The sequence below is a fragment of the Leptosomus discolor genome, chromosome Z, assembly GCF_034619465.1.
Source record: "Leptosomus discolor isolate bLepDis1 chromosome Z, bLepDis1.hap2, whole genome shotgun sequence".
In the NCBI taxonomy this organism is placed as follows: Eukaryota; Metazoa; Chordata; class Aves; order Leptosomiformes; family Leptosomidae; genus Leptosomus; species Leptosomus discolor.
Window position 1 is genome coordinate 73,824,566 of NC_141419.1, and position 12,963 is coordinate 73,837,528.

The 12,963-nt window shown below is 42.0% G+C and overlaps 1 protein-coding gene across 3 annotated transcripts in view; it reads left to right on the forward strand.

Moving 5' to 3' along the window:
- Positions 1-12,963, forward strand: part of SLC38A9 (solute carrier family 38 member 9) — a 41,771-nt gene that overhangs the window by 14,909 nt on the left and 13,899 nt on the right. The window contains exons 8-10 of one of the 3 annotated variants that reach the window (XM_009945979.2): positions 1,451-1,648; positions 5,555-5,662; positions 9,131-9,237. In XM_009945979.2, the coding sequence (XP_009944281.2) occupies positions 1,451-1,648; positions 5,555-5,662; positions 9,131-9,237 (413 nt within the window). The remainder of the gene's footprint in view (positions 1-1,450; positions 1,649-5,554; positions 5,663-9,130; positions 9,238-12,963) is intronic. The other 2 variants (XM_086479480.1, XM_086479481.1) reach the window with 2 other exon arrangements.

Below are 12,963 nucleotides of genomic sequence, written 5' to 3' on the forward strand. Positions count from 1 at the left end.
AGCATTTCAGTACCAGCTGGACAGCTGTGTGGCACACTAGTTGCAGCCATGTTTCTGGAGAGCAGCTGTTGGGAGTCAGGGAAAGGACTTGAAAAATAATTCTGAAAACTAGTTGATTTGCATTTGAGCTAGTGTTGAATCCTGTTTCTCTGCAGTCCTTACCAGCAAGGCACCACTAGCTGCTGCAGGGCTCTTGTGCTCTCTCCTGCTTCTGCTGTTCTGTGCCGTTCTTATGCAGCAGGAGGTATAACTTGGAGACAAAGTAGACAACAATATTCCACAGCATCCTCCGGCAACTTGAAGATTTAAAGCAGCTGCTTTACAAAATTAAGGGCAGCCAGATGCTCAAATGACTCTTGGCAGCGCATTCAGGGCTACCAAGGACATCAGTAAGAACAAAAGCATTTTTCAAGGTCTGTGAAACAACACTGTTAAAAGCAATGGCGAGAAAGCAAATGACAAAACTGGAAGTAAAGTAACATAATGGTCTCTCAAGAAATTTGACAGAACACTTTTTACGCCTTTACCTTTGTAACAGAACAGGCATGCAGCCAATGTGGGAGGGTGGCTGTCAAGTATTGTGGGATGCCAAAATTTAAAATAAGACATCATGAGAATAAGAAGACAGGTTCATATTTCAACACATAACTTTGTAGGCATGTGTTAGGAAGAAATGCCAATATTAGTAAAAATCAAATAAGCATGTTTTTATTACAGGATCATTTTGTTAGGTTGGTTTTGTTCCAGTCACTTGTTCAGGTGTTGCCGTTTATCAGCCACCATGTCACAGGAGTGTGGTGTTCCTTTTGGCAGCATTATGGGTGCATACCTTAAGTTGCTTCTGTTGTGTTGTCTAGTAGTGATGTACTTGCATCTGGCACAGCACCAAGATGCCAGAGTGTTTTGGTTCAGTGCATGAGTTTCAGACCTGCCAGTTGTTATAGTAGCTTTCTTGTCATCCTTAGTTTGTGTGTTCCCAGAGCAACATACAGTAATACAGGCTTTTCTGTACACAGATGCACTTCCATCTTGGTTCATATGATCTTAGTGAAGTGGGCAGGCACAGATTATAATGCTAAATAGGCAGCCAGATGCAGAGGTGTGTTGCTGTGACTTGATTGCAGCAGGTGCATCTAGGAATTGAACATACCTAGTTACAGGTATGTGACTTTGAAGGCTGGTTGTAAGTATCTTTGTGCTCAGCTGAAAGAACCGTAGCACTTGTCAGCTTAGAGTACAAGGTGCCTAGCGGTGAAATCTTAGCACTGAACTCCTGATGAAAAAACAAATAAAAGTTATGAAACTCAGTTGTCAAACATTGCTTTTGAGTGGTGTTATTCCCCTTAGGTAGAACAGTCTCCAGAAATTATGGGATCTTGGCTGTGAAGATTCTGTGCAAGTAAATAGAATACTTTTCATCTGGGGATATTGTTCTTTTCCTTTTTTCCAGTCATTTGTCCAAGTGCTGCTAGTGGTCACCCACCGCAGAACAGGAGTGTAATGTTCTCTTCTGGCAACAGTACAGGTTTTGTACTCTTCGAGAAGTGGTGGAACAAATCACAGACAGTACCATTTTACCTGACTGCTGTTCTTCTGCCCCTGCTAAATCTGAAGTCTCCATCCTTCTTTGCAAAGTTTAATGTCCTAGGTAGGTAACAAATAATATTAATACTGATAAAGCATTGGTTCATTGTGGCTAAAATGTATAGAAAACAGTGAAAGCTGCTCCAATGAGAAGAATAATAGAATCATTGAGTCCGACCATAAACTGAACATTGCCAAGTCCACCACTAAACCATGTCCCAAAGTGCCACATCTACACACCTTTAAATACCTCCAGGGATGGTGGCTCCACCACTTCCCTGGGCAGCCTGTTCCAATGTTTGACCACTCTTTCAGTAAAGAAATTTTTCCTAATATCCACTGTAAACCTCCCCTGGCACAACTTGAGGCTGTTTCCTCTTGTCCTATCACATTACTTGGGAGAAGAGACCGACCCCCGCCTCACTGCAACCTCCTTTCAGGCAGTTGTAGAGAGCGATAAGGTCTCTGCTCAGCCTCCTCTTTTCAGACTAAAAGCTGCTTCTCACCAGACCTGTTCTCCAGACCCCTCACCAGCTTCGTTGCCCTTCTCTGGACACGCTCCAGCACCTCAATGTCCCTCTTGCAGTGAGGGGCCCAAAACTGCACACAGCATTCGAGGTGCGGCCTCACCAGTGCCCAGTACAGGGACACGATCACCTCCCTGCTCCTGCTGGCCACACTATGTCTGATACAGGCCAGGATGCTGTTGGCCTTCTTGGCCACCTGGGCACACTGCCGGCTCATGTTCAGCCGGCTCATATCAACCAGCACCCCCAGGTCCTTTCCTACCAGGCAGCTTTCCAGCCACTCTTCCAATGGTTTGCTAGCAGCCAATATTGTGCCTCAGAGTGGTTCATTGGTTGGTTTGTTAGTCACCCACAGACTTTCTACCCTGCTTTGCTTAAGTCTTACAGTTAATAGGGAGTTAATTTCTTTTTCCTTTGCTCCCTTGATAATCCTGTAAAACAAGTTCCACTATATTTACAACAGACTTTCCCAAATGGTGGTACACATACTACTGTGCAGCATTTGATGCGTACTATGTTGGCACAAACAGTCAAGCATACCCTTCCTTGTCTGGTACGTGTTTCAACAACAAGGCAGTTACTTCCAAAGATTAATTCCTTTTGTTCTGAAGTAATTTGCACCAATTGATGGATTAATTAATCACATCAGTCAATCAGTGTAACCTGCTGCTGTGCTTTGCCCCAGCTCCCAATACCCTGGCTATTCTGTGCTACAAGGACAAAAACTGTGACTTCTTGCATCTATGTCCTGAGATAGAAGACCAAGGCAGGTGGGATTGTTAAAGTGGATAAAGCACGTGGGTGATGGGTGGGGTTGGTCGCAGTTTATGGAGTAGGAAAGGTCTGAGGACGTAGCATTGAAACCTATGATGAAGAGAAAGGGAAAAGGAGATGGGAGTCACAGAACAGGTTGAAAAAGATGGATATGTATTATAAAGGTGGTAGAGGACAAGGATTTGAGCATCTAGTTTGTCCTCTGTTTCAGCGTGACACTTAATTAGAGCTTGAATCTGCTGTTACTGGAACCACTAAATGAAAATACAACACAGGATCTTGAGTAAGTGGTAGTGCTTCTGTGTAAAAAGTAAAGTTTTTACATAGACTGGGTATAACATTAGGGATAAGAAAATATTTTATCAAGTGAGATCTAGCCATAACTATGTCTAATTTTAAAATAAGTACACTATCGTGGGCAACTATTTTATTTGAGAACCTGAATATTAAAATACGAAATTTCTCATCACTTCAGTAGATTATTATGTAATTCAGAAGCTATTCAAAGTTGCCTTAGTTTTTGTAAACTTTGAAGTATATGCGACAACAAAAAATGGCAGGCAATTTTTGAGAAGCTGAAATGTATCTTAATGGAGCACTTTTACTTATCTTTATACCTACAGAAACACCTACAGATAATTTCTTCCTTCTTTTAACCTTGGAGATACTGCTAGAATGAAATTATGTCTTCTCTGAATCTGTATTCTAAAATGCAAAAATGCTCTTTCTTTGCCTTTAGTTACTTATAGCCTGTTCTCTGGTGACTAGCAGTATTATTTGCCGGGAGGCTGCATCGCAGTAGCCTTAAGTACTGTTGCACAGTTCTCTTCAATTTTTAGGTAGTTATTATTCTGCCCTTATCTCTTTCAAGTGGCTGGAGCCAAGATCATGTGCTTTCCATCCCACATGCAGACACAGCAAGGCATTTATGCCAATCTGTGATCTAATCTGTAGTCCTCTAGCTGTGCAGAGTATTGCTGGATGCCTTCGAACCAATGAGGTGAAATGCAAATCCAGTGTTATGATCAAAGTTATCCAGGGTTATGATCAAGACAAGGTTTAAATCAGTGGTAATCAAATGCCATTATCAGCTTCTAGCTCCCAGTGTAAAGTTCACAATTGCAGTAGACACTCATTGGGCCGTTTGGTTCAAAAAGTCAATTACTGAATGGACGTTGTAACAGCTGCAGTACTGTGGCCAACTTTGTCTCATGTTAGATTAAAATGCCAACAGCTGAAGCTGGAACTGATCTGTTATGGCCCAGAGAACTCCCTACCTGCCCAGCACCAGGGATTACAGGATAATCAGCAGTGTCTGGAGAACATTAAACATGCTGAAAGTTTGCATTAGGTGCAATTCATAGAATCATAAGGTTGGAAAAGACCTCTAAGATCACCAAGTCCAACCATTAACCCAACACTACCGTGCCCACCACCTGAAGTCCCCCATCTACACGTTTTCTGAACACCTCCAGGGTTGGTGACTTCACTACCTAAGACTCCGCCTCAGAAGACCTGTTCTCCAGACCCTTGACCAGCTTCGTTGCCCTTCTCTGGACACGCTCCAGCACCTCAATGTCCCTCTTGCAGTGAGGGGCCCAAAACTGCACACAGCATTCGAGGTGCGGCCTCACCAGTGCCCAGTACAGGGACACGATCACCTCCCTGCTCCTGCTGGCCACTCTATTTCTGATACAGGCCAGGATATTGTTGGCCTTCTTGGCCACCTGGGCACACTGCTGGCTCATGTTCAGCCGGCTCATGTCGACCAGCACCCCCAGGTCCTTTCCCACCAGGCAGCTTTCCAGCCACTCCTCCCCAAGCCTGTAGCGCTGCATGGGGTTGTTTTGACCCAAGTGCAGGACCACTTGGCTTTGTGGAACCTCATGGCATTGGCCTCAGCCCATCAATCCAGCCTGTCCAGGTCCCTCTGCAGAGCCTTCCTGCCCTCCAGCAGATCAACACTCCCACGCAATTTAGTGTCATCTGCAAACTTACTGAAGGTGCACTCGATGCCCTCATCCAGATCATTGGTAAAGGTACTAAAGAAAACTGGTCCCAATACTGAGCCCTGGGGGACATCACTTGTGACCAGCTGCCAGCTGCATTGAACTCCATTCACCACCACTCTTTGAACCCGACCAAACAGCCAGTTTTTAACCCAGCTTAGAGTCTGGGCCGTGAGCTGCCAGCTTTCCTAGGAGAATGCTGTGGGAGACGGTGTCAAAGGCTTTACTAAAGTCCGGGTAGATGACATCCACAGCCTTCCCCTCATTGACTAGGTGCATCACCAGGTCATAGAAGGAGATCACGTTGGTTAAGCAGGACCTGCCTTTCATGAACCCGTGCTGGCTGGGCCTGAGTCCCTGGTGGTCCTGCACTTGCCATGTGAGTGCACTCAAGATAACTGCTCCGTAACCCTCCCTGACACTGAGGTCAGGCTGATAGGCCTGAGGTTCCCCAGATCCTCCTTCCAGCCCTTCTTGTAGATGGGTGTCATGTTGGCAAGCCTCCAGTCATCTGGCAGTGTATTATTCTTTCTGACCTGTAAAAGAAATACCAACCCTAAGTTTGGGCTACTGGTAACTAGTTGGATGCAGCAAGAATAAAACACAGCACAAATACTTTCTACTTCCTCATGATGTTTATTTGGCTCTTGTCTTTTCTAGGTACAGTTTCAGTTGTCTACTTAGTTTTTCTGGTTACTGTAAAGGCTGCTCATCTGGGAATCCACTTAGAATACAACTGGTTTACAGAGAATGATTTTTTTGTACCAGGTAAGATAGTTAAAATGGAGTAATGAAGCATATATATGATGGGTTTAAGATTTTTTAAAGCAATTGATGAATAACTTTCTCATTTACCTTTTAAAACCTCTGTGACATAAGTGAGGAAATGCTGTCTGATGTTGCACGTAGAGGCTCAGGAAGGATCCCTTGTGACAAAGTGACAAGGAATCCCTTTCCCAGTGATGTTCCTTAATTAGGAGACAGTATTAACGTTGTGGAGGAGTGCCCATCAGAGGTGTCTCCAACATACATCATGTGACAGGGAGCTTGCCGTGGTCCCATTTCCCCTATGTTATAATAAGATCTAGCTGCACCATTTTCAGATCATGACTGTTTCAGTAGCAGTGACAAACTACAGGCTGTAAACAGACTGTCTGGTAAAGGTGCTGTTAGTTCACACACTGTCTTGCTTAAATGAAATAGCTCAATCACCATAGTTTATGAGTAGAATTTTTCTGTACTTCTCAATGTCTCTCAGGTGTTATTCCATAATCTTAGCTCTTCTCTTTTAGACACTCTTTAGCTCTCCAGTATGTTTCTTTTCTTTCTTGATTGTTGTTTTGCTGGCTGTTTGTTCTTTCCAAATTACTGTTAAAAATTACTGGGCAAGATGTCACAGTCATAAACAGTGGTAGTGTGTGAACAGATACTCTAAAGAGATCAGTTTCTTGGTTTAGGAGGCTTGGAATGAGAAAACTATGGTTAGGTCTTAGCTGTTTTTCCCCCATCCTTTATGACAGGCAAAATTATATGACCATTTAGCTCTAAGGAGCTGTGTCCTGTACCATAGTTTCACTCCTCCTGTTCTTAGAAACAAGAGTATTTTGTCCTTCTTAAAAAGTTACTTATTTACTTAAGGCAAAATTCAGACATATGCATCTTCTTAAGGTTTGTTTTGTGGGTTTGTGTATTTTTAGTTTCCAGTCACGATAAGCACTGTACTAACAGTTTTACAGATGGGTTGCAAACTCTTGTTAGGTCCAATAATGTAAAAAATGGAGACAAAACCAAGAATAACTTAAAATGGGTTTTGAATTACTGTAGCATGATAGAGGTGAAAAAACCCCAAACCACCAGAGTTGTTCCATATTTCTAATAGAATCTGATCTAATTTGCGGAATCACAGTAGCGCGCTGTGGCAACGAGAGTTAACAACTCGATGAGTAAAATGCAGATAGTGGTTAGTTGAGTAAAGTTACTGATATGGAATTCAATTGATTTAAATGTGTTCACATCACAGTTGCAGTGGTCTTGCAGCTACTTATTCTTTGTTTTTTTCTGCTACTCCCTTTGTGTTGATTTAGGCGTCTAGTTGAACTGAAATTGATCTGGCCCAATAATGAGCAGAGTAAACAGCTTAGCTACTGTATTCTGTGTACATTTGACAAAATGTCTGCTCAAAACCCAGTGTTCCCCTTTTCCACTCCCCAGCTGCTAGCTATCATTAAATCTGCTGACAGTCATTCCTTCCTCATCTCAGCCAGGCTTTCAGAATGTTTCAAGATCTGAATAACAAGAAACAAGTAAAAGGCTATGTAATACAGTTTCTTCAGCTTGGTCATGTCACCGGGAAAAAAAAAATTACTGTCCTTTCTGTTTGAGTCTTCAAAGCCAGGCAATTTTTGCTGAGTATGGCTGTGCAAAGTAGACCTTGAGGATGAACTGGATTATGTCTGTAATTCCCTAGGAATCCTCCTGACTACTGCAGCATAAGTACAAACTTAAAGATAGATGTAGGTAGTTCTGAAACATGCTATCTATGCTATCTGTTTTTCTCCATCACTGTGTTTACTTTTAGGCAGAATTTTTGAACTAACAAACTGCTTTTCTCTCCAGTGTAAAAACTGGGATTTCAAAGCACTGTATGGCATTATTCTTAGTGCCGTCTATAAGTAGAAATGATACTCAAGCGTGTGCTGCTTAGTCAGTAGATAGACCACAGCATTTGGTCTTGCTCTGGTGTTAGCATGGAAACATGGGTTAACCTGAACTGCCCCAGCAGACAGTCTTCAAATGCTCACATGGCCTCATATCTATGGACTTTTCCTGAGAGTGCAGAACTTTTGCCCAGAGTATGGTTCACTAACAAGCCCACATAAACAAGAAACCAGCCCAAGTCTAAGAAATCAGGTTTTAAGCATCTTGAAGTTCAAGTCCAAGATCTATCAAGCAGTCCTAGTGTAAAATGAGTTATAGCACAACATGTGCCACGAGTCACTAAGAAGTGGCACACCCCGTAGTTTGATTATTTTGGCAATGCGACTAGTGCTGCTAGGAGATAGACAAAGCGTGCAGCTACTACACACAAATCCAGCTACTACTGATTGTTGTAGTATTGAGGGAAACACACTGCTGAAAGAGATTCTGAATCTGTCAGTTTGCTGCTTATTATTGAGATTAAAGTAGTCAGTGGAAAACAAGACCAAGAGTCGCTTGAACCTTCAATTCTATCAGTAGTGCATCATGCTAGTTAGGTATTGAAGATACAGTGAATCCAGCCCTAGGGAAGGCATATTCTCTGAACCTGGATGAGCCATTCATTAATTGCCTGAGGTGTGTTTACCTTGCTGACTTCATAGCACTTTTGAGAAATCTGGTTTAAATATGTTTGCCTGGAGTACTCTGTGGTTTGATCTATAAGGTTTGTGAGCCTCTGAGTGTTTTGCTATATTACTGGATGCTTTGCAGAAGCTGAGCCAGTTCAGGGATCTCTTAATTGCTTTTAACACCCTGAAGAGCACGTATAACCTTATATAATACCAACAAAGATGATGCTTTAATGATGTTACACATCGGTGAATTCCTAGAGCAGTGGCAGTGCTTCTAGAAACACAATCTTGTGAACATAATCCTTCAAATATTAAAAGAAGTGGAGCAATCCTATTCCCACGGAGGCAGAAAAATAAAAGAAGTTTTCATAAATACTGTAAGGTGTATGATAAGACAAGAAGTTGCTCTGTTCTTTATGGCCTGTTTGTAATCGGAACCTCTTAAACATGTACAGGTGTCGTTTTCCTTGGGTAACATTAGTGACTTCTTAACAACAAAAGATGCTCACAGAGCAAATAATTCCTTCCCCCCATCTCGCTGTTCAGGGACCAAAAGATTTACAGCCTCACTGCAATTAATTCCTGCCTCAAAAGTGCTTTCCAGTTAAACTGTTGAGAAGCAGAAGAGCTTGTATGTGTAAATCCTAGATTAACCTAATAATCTTTGATGGTTGGGGTCCCTCAAGAAACCTTGGTGGAGAGTGTCTTATATAGAAACCACTGTCTTCGTGCACTTTGTACTTCCTGATTAAATATCTGCATTGGTATGGTTAAAGATAAGCTAGACTATCCTGTTTCAGTGTGGAGGTTCATGTCTCTGCCAGCAGACTCCACAACACTGTATGTCCTCTAAGTTGTGGTATTGATTGTTTCAAAGAAGTTATTAACACTTCTTTTCCTCCCTTAGAGTTTAGAGTGCTGTTCCCTCAGCTCACAGGGGTTTTGACACTTGCCTTCTTCATCCACAATTGTGTCATCACACTTCTTCAGAATAACAGAAATCAAGAAAACAATGTAAGTAATTTCACAAGACTGTGCTGATTTGTATCTAGATTGACAGGTGACACTAATTTTTTCCTGTCTGCTTCTCTTGAAATCGATCCAGGGACTGTAATAGCTTCAGAAAATGTAACTTGCTTTTGTGATCTGATAAGAAACCAGTTATACATACATTTCACTGGCTACAAATGAGTAACAGATGCATTGCAGATTTATTCACATGAAAGCCTGGAGGAGCATCCTAGACTTCTTTGTGGTTGGGCTGGTATTAAAGGCCAAATTACACACAAGAGGCAGAAGGCTTGACAATATGGTAAGACTCTAGAAAAACTGACCGATTTTAGAATGAAAAATGCTGGAGAATAATGGACATGGGACTGATTTTAGCAGAGTCCTGAACAATAGTGTTGGGGTCTAGATCTGTCTTTTCTCAGAGTTGCTTCAGTAGTTTTGTGTTACAGTCCAAGTCAAGGTTCATAGAGAAACCAGACCCTATTTAGGAAATCCTAAAAGTTGAAGCCTGGATTGTGAACCTAAGTGATATGTAGCCTTTGGACTGGTCCTTTGCTCTTGAAAGAGTCATGTACTGCTCATCCAGATGGAACTGCATTCTTTCTTGATATCTTCCCTTTATAAAATATAAAATGGAGTAAACATGATACAGAGTTAGAGTCCTAGAGTACATTTTTACTGTGATTATTTTGATTATTTAATTTTTTCCTTCCTACTTTCCAGAATTCTCGTCCACTTCATTAAAATCTTAGCTGTTAAGGCAACTACAATAACATATTAAGATTTTTAAATTTTAGCTGTATGGAAAACTGGTACAGAATCTCAGAATCCTGGAGTAGTTGAGGTTGGAAGATCCCTCTGGATTTCATCTTGTCCCAGCCCCCCTGCTCAAGCAGGGCCACCTAGAGCTGGTTGTCTACACAACAGATCAGATAAAATATATGTTTGGATTATTCAGAGATGAAGTGCAGATTATGTGCCAATACAGAGAGATGACTTCTTGCTTTAATAATCTGCATAGTTACTTTTTTGTCCTTGTGAACCAAGGCCAGCTTGCGAGTGACCAAGGAGTCGTGAATTCTCGTCCAGAAAAGCGTCTTGGGTTTCTGGGCATTTCTGAAAATAGTTTTAACAACTAAAGAGGAGGTTAGTGGAGCTCTGAAGAAAGAAAACTAAGTAAGTTTCGTCTGCGTTTTCTTAAGAAGATCTTACTATGTGGAAAGGGGCAAGATTTCTCTTTCTTTTTGAGCTGAAGCTTTCAAATTCTAAAGGCATGGTCACTCCAGCAATCATCTCTGTATGCAGAGGAGGCCTAATGCCTCCATGCCACCTTCAAGACTTTTCTTGTGGCTTTTCCCCCTCTATTTACATCAGAGCAAGCAATCAGCTGCAAAGAGCAGCACCTGGAATTTTCTCCAGCCTGCTTTTCCTATGTTAAGGAGGAAGAAATTGCTGCCTGCATTTGAATCAGCTTTTCTGAATGCCTCCCCTGGAGCTTAAGTTGAATTTCCAAGTCAGCCCTAGCATGGATCCTAAACCTTCAACAAGATTCTCAGAAGAGTGTTCAAATTGAATGGAAAGAGCACCTTTAAGTATGGCAGGAAGAGTTTGTTATGGGAAACCAAATCTCTGCATAGTTCTTTTAGGAGTTTTATTTGGCTAGAGATTTCCTTCCCTGTTTGTAACTGTGCTGAAGCCTTTCACCTAGAACTGAAAGTGCTTTGCAAATGTTAATGAGCACTGATGCTCTTGAAGAGCTAACTTTTGTGATTATCTCACTAAGCTGCTGTGGGATGTTTACATATGTATAGGGGTCTCAACTTATGTCATAATTCACGGTGTTGGTATTTTTTCAAATGTATTTACATCAACAAGGTGCTTCCTTTTATCAGTATCTCATGGGGTGTGGAATGGAGACTCCATGGTTTTATGGATTGACCTGTTAATATGTGACTTCCATCAGAGTTCTGTGAAAAGGCACAGAACTTGGCAAGCTGGAAAAGTACTGTCCTAGTTTTAAACAAAACTTGCTGAAACTGGTGGTCATAAGAACAAGTCTTTGGGGAGGTGTTAAAAAATAAGAGAAACAATAACATTCATTTTACGGAGTCAGAAATCTGAACCAATAGCAGCTTCCATTCTGGTCACAGGCATGTATCACTGCCCAAAACTAAAACACACAGCAACAGGGTTCCTCTGGCTGCTATTCTAGTGCAGTGGTGTGGGTGTGAGAAGAGCAGTGCACTGGAGTAAGCCAAATGTCAGCAGCACAGCCTGGAGAAGCTCTGTGAGTAGGGTTCTTAGTCTGCAGTTCAAGTTGAGCTCCCTGTTCACATCTCCCACTGTTGCCCCCTTGTATTTACCAGTGCTTTTGTGCACTGCACAATCAACTGGTTTGGAAACTGATTGCACAGAAAACTAACCCAGCCACAAAAATGTGATTGTTGAGGAGTTTGGTTGGTTGGTTTTTGGTTCCCTGAGCAACTGTACAGATGCTGCACAAGCCCAGAGCATGATCTACAGGCATGAATGTGGTAGTGTTGTCTCCTGACAATTGTTTGTGGACCTACCTGGGGGAAAGGCTGGGGGTGGGAAGATTTTTTTTGTCGAGGTGGTAACTGCAGCAGGCATGGAGTTGTGGATGGTTCTTATTTTCTGCAGTACTAAAAACCATCCACAACTCCATGCCTGCTGCAGTTAACTCTCTGTTTAAAAACATTGTTTATACCCTGTAAACAGAGTGAGCTTCCATTGATGCTGCCCTCCCATTGGTTTCTCTTTCCAGCCAAAATTATGCGTAGCTTTATGCATTTTGGTGAATTACTTCTTTGTGACCCTGTTAAATGATAACATTGGTTGCTTGGAAGGTGAAGTCTGGTTTTACGATATGTATCAGAGTCCTGTTGAGATATTACAGAGGCAGCATCTCTGAGAAGTGACCAATCTGAAATGAGATGGTCAAAAGATACTTCTTCTAATGTGGTAATAATTACTATGCAGTGATATAGGCTTCTCCATCCAAGAAGCAACTCTACAAACTAGCTTTCACTGTGGTACTGAGGAAGTACTGAGGAGGTACTGAGGTACCATAGAATGCAACAGGGAAAACAAGGCCTGAAAGTTGTCTGCTCTTATTAGTGTCACATAGGAAATAACCATAGAGCTACAGAGCCTTCACTGTGCTGCATCCAGTCCTGTACCGCAGGTCCAGCCTGCGCCTAGGTACTAGTTTATGAGTGTGATACTTTCAGAGTTTTCTTTGTTAGCTCCACCCAATTTATCAGACTCATCCTTTTGTTAGGAGTCTGATTTTTGCCTTTGTTCTGCTGCTGCTGCCAGCCTCAGTCACTCAATTTTCTGTTCTTCCAGAGGCACTTTTAACACTTGTTCTGGGCGTTTGACCGGAAAAGCTCCTGGGCAGCAGTAACTGCAGCTAACTTATGTTCTGCAGGTTCCACCTCAAAATCTGCCTGTTATTTCAGGTGTACTTGACAAGGGCTTGGCAGGTGGCAAGCTGTGATCCATATGGACTGTAACCTGCTTGTTATCTTTGGTACTTCTCTTCCATATAATCCCTTAAATACTTCCTTATTTCAACCATTTTTTCTACATTTGATTCTTTGATTGTAAATGCTAGGTGTGAGGACTGCCATATTATTTATGCTTGGGCAGCTTCCACCACAGTGGTGTCCATTCTGAATATAAATGTCTTAATATAAAATTTAAGAT